General features: G+C 41.4%; 1 protein-coding gene across 1 annotated transcript; it reads left to right on the forward strand.

Moving 5' to 3' along the window:
- The first annotated feature begins 7700 nt into the window (after nt 1-7700).
- On the forward strand, nt 7701-8624 carry LOC119943945 (olfactory receptor 4C6-like). The gene has a single exon (XM_038765159.1). It carries the CDS (start codon nt 7701-7703, stop codon nt 8622-8624), a length of 924 nt encoding a protein of 307 aa, XP_038621087.1.
- The last annotated feature ends 569 nt before the right edge of the window (nt 8625-9193 follow it).

Genomic DNA, 9193 nt, shown 5'->3' on the forward strand with positions numbered 1-9193 from the left:
ATTATTATTAAGTGACAGCACATAGAGATGAAGGAAAACATAACGACTCCGGAGCATGTTCGGTTGGGAGCAGGGTCCCTTGGGTGACACATTCTCAGTTTGTGTGAGGGGACTTCTGCAAAATGGGAGTATGACAGGATTACCTTTCACCACATGTCAGGTGTAAAACATGCGATGACATTACAAGTGTCTGCCACCCTACAGCTACTGCACTGATAGCTCTTAATGTGAATTCAAATTTGTAATGACTTGCAGTGATAGTCTGCTTTTTTAGCTACGTTCTCTACCAACCGATAGAATTCCTTTCTCCTCTCCGGAAGAGTCAGGGAGAATGTGCAGTGGGGAGAACAAATCAATGTTTTTAACAGCTTCCTTCTGGGTCCAAATGAAGGATCGATCTCTTGAATAAAAAATTTTTCCACCACCAGAGTCAAGTTTTTGTGGTCTTGATTGACAGCAGCATACTTTAATAATACCAAGCCTGAAACATCATTTTACCTTTGTTGAAATCAAAAGAATATTTTATTTAGATAGAGACCTTGCCTAAGGACAGATAGGCGCTGAAACCTTTTGTGTTGATGACAATAGCAGTAGAACTTTGTGTTGAAATTCTTCAGTTGTATGACCTTGGGCAAATCACTTAACTTTTCTGTGCCTCAGTTACCTCATCTGTAAACTAGGGATTAATACCTTGAGCCCCATATGGGACATAGACTATAACCTAATTAGCTTGTATCTACTCCAGCATTTAGTACAGTGCCTGGCACACAGTAAGTGCTTAACAAATACCATAAAAAACAAACAAAATAAACCCCACCCAAAGCGCCACCTGATACATCGAAGACCCCTATTGAAAGAATGGTGATGGGAAGATATAGACATAGTTTCCTCTAACAGAACCATTTGATGGCCCACATCTTAGAGTGCAGAATCAATCAGTGGTATGTATTGAGCAGTTACTGCATGCAGAGCTCTGTACTAAGTGCTTGACAATGTACAATACAATCAAGTTGGTAGACATGATCTCTGCCCACAAGGTGCTATCACCCCAGATCCCCAGTGGCCAAGCCTGGAAGGGGTAAGCCAGATGGAACGTTAAAAAATTGCCAGGGAATCTTTGTTGCAATTTAGCACGGGAAAATCTGGATGATTGTTAGATTGGGGACAATGTATTTTTTAAATAATAGGGCATATTCTGATGTGAGCCTTCTGATTGGTCCAGGAGGCCAACCGATTAAGGTCAGCTGCCCAGTATCGTTAGGGTCTTTGTGCTCTTATCCCTTCCATCCCCCTACTCTCTCACTCCCTTCCAGAATCCATGAAGTTGGATGCCCTTTTGAGGTGCCCCAGTGAGGAGTGACAGCCAGGTGGAGAGGTCTTGGCTGGGGGTTGAAATATTTGAAATCCTTTCCTTTATGTGGGAAAGCAAATGACCAGGATGGGATTTTTAGAATGTGGATTTCACCAGGAGTCACAGCTTCTTCTAATTCTAACGACAGCTATGTAATTAGTGGCAGCAAAAACAGTGAACTTGACTTCAACGAATGGTGTCCATTAACCTTAGCTTAATGTTTGTTCTTCCCCTGGCCAATGTGAGCCTCAAATGGATTTTCTAGCCATAAATTCTCTTTCAAATAGGCCACAAAACCCCAACTGGCTCTCTACTTGGGAGGTAGCATACACGGGCCTGGGATTTAGGAGACTTGGGTTCTAATCCCAGCTTTGCCACTGGCCTGCTGAGTAACCTTGGGAAAGTTATTTAATCTCTCTATGCTTTAGTTTTCTCATCTTTAAAATTAAGATGAAATCACTACTCTCCCTATATCTTGGTTTATAAGTCCCACTGGGGGGAAGGACCATATCTGATATCATGATTTTGAGTCTTCTTCAGTATTGAGCATGGTGCTAAATATTGTTATTAATAGTAATAATGATGGCATTTGTTAAGTGCTTATTATTTGTCAAGCTCTGTTCTAAGTGCTGGGGGAGACACAAGCTAAGCATGTTGGATACAGTCCCTGTCCCACATGGGGCTCACAGTCTTAATTCCCATTTTACAGGTGAGGTTGCTGAGGCACAGAGAAATTAAGTAACTTGCCCAAGGTCAATCAGCAGACAAATGGTGGATCCTGGATTAGAACCCAGGTTCTTCTGACTCCCACATCTGTGCTCTATCCACTAAGCCATGCTGCATTACCAGTATTATTAGTATTTTTATCAGAGAAGGCAGGGGTGTTGGACCGTTCTGATTCGGAAGTCAGTCTGATTGGAAGTCAGCCCTAGAATTCAACCACATACCCACGAAACTGACAGAGAATATAGTCCCAAGTCCCAAGTGCTAATAATAATGTGATTTTTTTGCGATTCAACAGACTTTATTGTCATGATTGTCATTCATTTTTTAGTAAGCATCTATATTATGACTGTATCTTTAAATTATATTTATTTATTTATTTATATTAACGTCTCCCCCCTTTAGGCTGCAAGCTCATTGTGGGCAGGGAACACCGGCCAACTCTGCTGTATTATACTCTCCCAAGGGCTTAGTCCAATGATCTGCACAGAGTAAGCTCTCAAGAAATATCACTGATGATGATGGTATTAGAGAAGCAGCATGGCTCAGTGGAAACAGCACGGGCTTGGGAGTCAGAGGTCATGGGTTCAAATCCTGCCTCTGCCATTTTTCAGCTGTGTGTCCTTGGGTAAGCCACTTAACTTCTCTGTGCCTCATTTACTTCATATGTAAAATAGGGATTAAGACTTTGAGCTCCACTTGCAACAACCTCATCAACTTGTATCCCCCAGCTCTTAGAACAGTGCTTTGCACATAGTAAGCGCTTAACAAATACCATTATTATTATTATTATACTACCAAGGAGTTTACATCTTCTAAGGCTGGGACAACATCCTTTACTTTTATTTTAAGTTTCCAGATGTCTACTCCAATGCTCCACACACAATAAGGGCTCAATAGATCCTGAATACTAATATATTCATTAGAAGTTGAGACTTTCTAGAGAGTAGAATAGGTCAAGTTTCTATGTTAAGGTAAAAACCAGTGAAAGGAGCTAATTTCCTATGAACCTGAATGTTTCCTGAAAACTTTCCTGAAGAAAAAAACTATTTTGGCTGTTTCCTTGTAAACACTCCCAACAGAGGAGATTCAGAATTCCTAGGAGTCCTGGAGCCTCACAGAAACCCCTTTAAACAAACAAAGGTAAACTCCCGGTAAACAAATGAGAGAGAGCTTTCTCAAAGTTCTCATGAAATGCCAGGTGGCCAGAGTTAGATGCTTATTGTAGTTTTTTCTACTAATAGTAAAGTCCATTCTTACTGGTTGTCTGTGGCAGTGGACATAGGAAAAAGAGGAGAACCCTGATTTTTAATTGCATGTAAAAAAGCTTCTGTTCCATGTAGAGCTGGTGCTTTTTAGACTCAGACCTAAAGCAACTGGAAAACCTTCTTCACATAGTATGTGGTCAGCATCTCAAATTTATTACCCTAGAAAGCTGTCCAGGATAAAAATATCAGTGTGTTGAAGAGGAGTCTGGATCAATCCTTGGATAAATCCAAAGATTACTAGAGGGAAAAGGTAGGGATGTTAGATGATTCATCCAAGCAACCTAATGTCATTTTTGGAGACAGAATACGGTCCGACCCAGTAATAACAACTCTTATGCTTTTATGATTGGGATGTGAACACTAATGGATTGATGATTGGTTTCAATATGCTCTTCTTATTCAGAGACTTATGAAGCTTTTTATCTAATCAAGTCTGTGACCTGGGCAAGTCAGAACTACAAGATCCAACAAATGATCTAGGAGAAAATTACCACAGACCAATGGTGTTCCACAAGTAAGTCTTGCGGCTTGGATGCCTTTTATCTCTGAATCCTCCAGAGGAGAAGCATTGTAAGAATTTCATTAAAATCGGTGGAACTAAAATGATTGATAATTGACTTGATTCTGAAAATACTTATTAATGATTTCTTTGCAAGATTACTGTACTGTGTAGCTGAAGTTACTGAACAGTTTTCTACAGAAGGATTTCACTAAATTACATAAGCACTGTCAAAGGGACTTCAAACTTGGGCTTCTACCCTAGGTGGCAGATTTTGGGAGGCTCTAAGGTCAATGCTGTTGGTGCCACTGACTTTCAAAGCCTTTTGGCTCTTATTCTGGGGCCACGGACTCTGCTTCCAAAGCAGAGTCAAGCCCGGCTACTCCATTTTCCACCTGGCCTGGGCCACTCCAAGGTAAGTTATGAAACAAACTGACACCCAGGGTGCAAAAATGAAAACTTTTTCCAAAACTCCATCTTCACCAAGTTTACTAACTCTTGCTTGAGGGACCATTAGTCTGAAAAACAGAGCAAAACGCAAGTTTTTCTTAGCAGTGTTAAAACGAGCAGCTTAGTTTTCACCAGAACAAGCATTCGGTTTGGTGCTATTCATTCATTCAATCATATTTATTAAACACTTATGTGTGCTATTTCCACAAAGTAGCATAAAAGAGGTGGAATCTGTATTGCTGACGTGAAATGTATAGCTTGTCTAGTTTTCCATTTCAGATATCTCTTAAATTTTATTTTTAACATGTGGTTATATTACTCTGCATATTTTTCAGATATATTTTTACACATACAGGTTTGAAAGCTGAGGTATTCAGATATTGATTTCCAGAGATAGAAATGTAATGTAATGTATGTAATTTTGTCAAAGTTAATTAGCATTGTTAAGGATAGGAAACTTATTAGTCTTGAATTTGTTGTAACAAACTGATGCTAAAAGCTAAAACTGTTGCTGTACTATATCCCAGAGAGTGAAATATAGTCATAAAGACAGCTAACATTTCTCTGGTAACAAAAAGTTCTAACCCCTTCAACTTTTTCTAACTTTCAATTAGTATTTCTTAGTAGATATCCAAGGACTTGGTGTGAAAGATAATTTGAAGTAGTTTTTGGGTTTCCTTTATTCTCTTACTCCAGGACTGTCATTCTCTTGGCCTACTGGTTAGACCATGGGCCTGGAAGTCGGAAGGATCTGGGTTCTAATTTCTACTCTGCCACTTGTCTGCTGTGTATCCTTGGGCAAATCACTTAATTTATCTGTGCTTCAGTTACCTCATCTGTAAAATGGAGATTAAGGCTGTGAGCCCAAGGTGGGGCAGGAAGTGAGTCCACCCTGACAGCCTTGTATCTAGCCAGTACTTAGTAATAATAATAATAATAATAACAATAATGATGGCATTTATTAAGTGCTAGCTATGTGCAAAGCACTGTTCTAAGCACTAGGGAGGTTACAAAGTAATCAGGTTGTCCCAGAAGGGGCTCACAGTCTTAATCCCCATTTTACAGATGAGGTAACTGAGGCATAGAGAAGTTAAGTGACTTGCCCAAAGTCACGCAGCTGACATTTGGCGGAGCCGGGATTTGAACCCATGACTTCTGATTCCAATCCCGTGCTCTTTCCATTGAGCCATGCCACTTCTCTGCTTCTAGTACAGTGCCTGGAACATAGTAAGTGCTTAATAAATTCCTTAAACCCCACCCCCCAAAACCGTAGAAACAGCACCCGAGCAGGTCAACTAGAGAAAGGGGTGAGGGAGTTCTCTCAGAGTTAGGGTGGCTAGTCATTTGGATTGATATTGGACAGCCCAGTTTTTAGCTGGTGTGTTCCATGTCTGCTACTTCTTTGTAGTAGTATTAGTACTAGTAGTGGTGATGGTGGTAGCGGTAATGGTAATGGTAGTGATAGTAATAGTAATAGTAACAGTAGTGTAGTAATTGGAAAAGTGGCATGGCACAGTGGATAGAGCTCGGGCCTAAGAGTCAGAAGGTCATGTATATATGTTTGTACGTATTTATTACTCTATTTATTTATTTATTTTACTTGTACATAGAAATTCTATTTATTTTATCTTGTTAATATGTTTTGTTTTTGTTCTCTGTCTCCCCCTTCTAGACTGTGAGCCCACTGTTGGGTAGGGACCGTCTCTATACGTTGCCAACTTGTACTTCCCAAGCGCTTAATACAGTGCTCTGCACACAGTAAGCTCTCAATAAATACAATTGATGGATTGATTGATTCTAATCCCGGATCTTTCACTTGTCTGCTGGGTGACCTTGGGAAGGTCAGTTCACTTTTCTGGGCCTCAGTTACCTCATCTGTAAAATGGGGATTGAGATTGTGAGACCAACATGGAACAGGGACTGTGTTCACCCCGATTTGCTTGTAACCATCCCAGAGCTAGAAAGGTGCCTGGCACACAGTCAGCACTTAACAAATACCATAATAATAATAATTATCATTATAGTAGAAGTATTTATTGAGTACCCAAGTAGTGTGGTGCACTATTCTGTCCCATATTTTCATTTGCAACACCCCACCTTCTTCTGCCTCACTCCAGCTCCTGAGTTCCATGGCTCAGAAGTTGCATTTGGGTTCATGTGACACGTGTTCATATGTTGCCAACTTGTACTTCCCAAGTGCTTAATACAGTGCTCTGCACACAGTAAGCGCACAATAAATACGATTGAATGAATGAATGTGGACCTAGAAGGGGCATGCGAAGCCCCTGTGGAGCTGAAGAAACACTTGAGATTCCGGTGAACTTAGCAGACGTCTGCAAAGTGGCATGTATGCCATCGTCAGGTGGCCCTATGGGCTTGTCAAGAATCTGTGAAGTCTGTCAGGGGGCCACTTTACAGTCTCTTCTTTTGCTCCTAAGGATACATAGAAGGATTTGCCTCACCAGAGCTATAATACTGTTCTCTATGTGTATAGTTTGCCCTTATAGTTTAGGTTGAACACCTGTGTCCAACCTGATTGTTTTGTATCTACCCCAGAGCTTAGTACAATGCCTGGCATAGAGCAAACTGCCTGACACTTAACAAATTATTATCATCATTATTATTAGTATTGTTATTATTATTATTATTACGTGCCGTCGAGTTGTTTCTGATTCATAGCAACTCCATGGATACACTTTCTCCAGAACAACCTATCCTCTGCTATAATCCACAACCTTTCTAGAGGTTCTTCTGTTATCACTGTTATGGTCTCTATCTATCTAGCTGCTCGTCTGCCTCTTCCATGTTTTCCCTGGATTTTCCTAGCATTAGTGTCTTCTCCAGAGAATTAGTCCTCCTGATTATATGTCCAAAATATGCTAACGTAAATTGAGTTATTTGGCCTTCCAAAGACCACTTTGGTTTAATTTGCTCTAAAATCCATTTGTTTGTTTTTTGGGCAGTCCATGGTATTCACAAAAGCCTTCTCCAACACTACATTTCAAATGAATCGATGTTCTTTGTATCTTGTTTTTACACTGTCCAATCTTCAGATCTATACATTGTTACTGGAAAACCATAGAGTTGACAATTTCTATTTTTGTGGCAATTCTTACATCAGCACGTATCATTATTTTTTCCAGGCTCTTATACCATAAAAAAAGTGGGTGAGTTGGGATTGGAACCCAGGTCCCTTGGCTCCCAGACTCATGCTTTATCCATTGAACTCACTGCTTCCCCCGATTTATATGAAACAAATTCATTTTAAAAAATCCACCTGACCCTATGCGGTCATTGAGAGTATAGCTATAACGTAGGCTTTGAGAAAATCAGAAAAGCAGCATCGATAATCATAGTGATTATTATTTTTCCAGGTGAAAGTGACCTGGCCAGTGAACTCAACACCTACATGGAACTGATGGAAAATCAAACTGTAACCGAATTCATTTTATTGGGACTTACGCAGAATTCAGAAATGAGGCAAATATTTTTTGTCACATTTCTAATCATCTACCTTGTAACTCTCCTGGGCAACATGCTCATCGTGGTAACCATAGGTAGCAGCAAGGCACTGTCCACCCCCATGTATTTCTTTCTCGCTCACTTGTCTTTCATCGATGCCAGTTATTCTTCCTCTTCTGCCCTCAAAATGCTCATCGATTTGTCTTCTGGGGAGAAAACAATCTCCCTCAGGGATTGCATGACTCAAGTCTTTACTGAGCACTTGTTCGCTGGGACCGAGATCGTCCTCCTCATGGTGATGGCCTACGACCGTTACGTGGCCATCTGTAAGCCCCTGCACTACACGGCCATCATGAGTCAGCGTGTGTGCTGCCTGCTGGTGGGGGTGGCCTGGTCAGGAGGCTTCCTTCACGCAACCATCCAGATCCTCTTCATGGTCCAGGTACCTTTCTGTGGCCGCAACGTGATGGATCACTTCATGTGTGATTTATTCCCTTTGCTGACACTCAGCTGCTCTGAAACCCAGGTCTTCGGTCTGCTCGTTGTGGTCAACAGTGGGGCCATGTGTATGTTAAGTTTTGTCTTTTTGGTGGTTTCTTACGTTGTCATCTTGTGCTCCCTGAAAGCTCATGTTTCTTCAGGGAGACGCAAGGCCCTATTGACTTGTGTCTCCCACATTACCGTGGTCGTCTTATTCTTTGTCCCTGCTATATTCGTGTATGTACGGCCTGTGGCCACCCACCCCATGGACAAGTATGTGGCTGTATTTTACATGCTCATCACCCCCATGTTAAACCCATTCATCTATACATTTCGGAACTCAGAGGTGAAAAATGCCATGATGAAACTATGGAACAGAAAAGTGAAATAAGTGGCAGAAGAAGATTATGGTAGTCTCACAGACCATAAAAGAAAGGAATAAAGAGAAGAAGGTTTTTGTTGATACTTTAGAGAAAACTACTGAATCATTAAGAAATCTTTGTTTTCTATGTGAATAAATTCTGAGCCATTATTTCCTCTTCTTCTTCTTCTCCCTTCTCCTGTCGTGTGGCCTCGGGCAAGTTACTTAACTTTGCTGGGCCTCAGCTTCCTCACCTGTAAAATGGGGATTTCAATACCTGTTCTCCCTCCTACTTAAACCGTGAGTTCCAGGCCCTCCAACTCTTCCTGGTACTGGTAATCCTCCTCCACCAAACACTGGTCCTCCTTCTCCGGCTAGTCCTGTCCTTTGTCCTCGGCCAGATCCCGGCTCTCCTGGGACCTCCTCCTGGTACTTGCCATCCTCACCCATCTAGGTCACCTCCTCCTCCTCCTAGTCTTTGTATACTGTATACTGGCAGTTTTAGGATGAAGACTGTGAGCCCCACGTGGGACAACCTGATCACCTTGTATCCCCCCCCAGTGCTTAGCACAGTGCTTGGCACATAGTAAGCTCTTAAC

Source organism: Tachyglossus aculeatus, chromosome 22 (genome assembly GCF_015852505.1).
Source record: "Tachyglossus aculeatus isolate mTacAcu1 chromosome 22, mTacAcu1.pri, whole genome shotgun sequence".
NCBI lineage: Eukaryota > Metazoa > Chordata > Mammalia > Monotremata > Tachyglossidae > Tachyglossus > Tachyglossus aculeatus.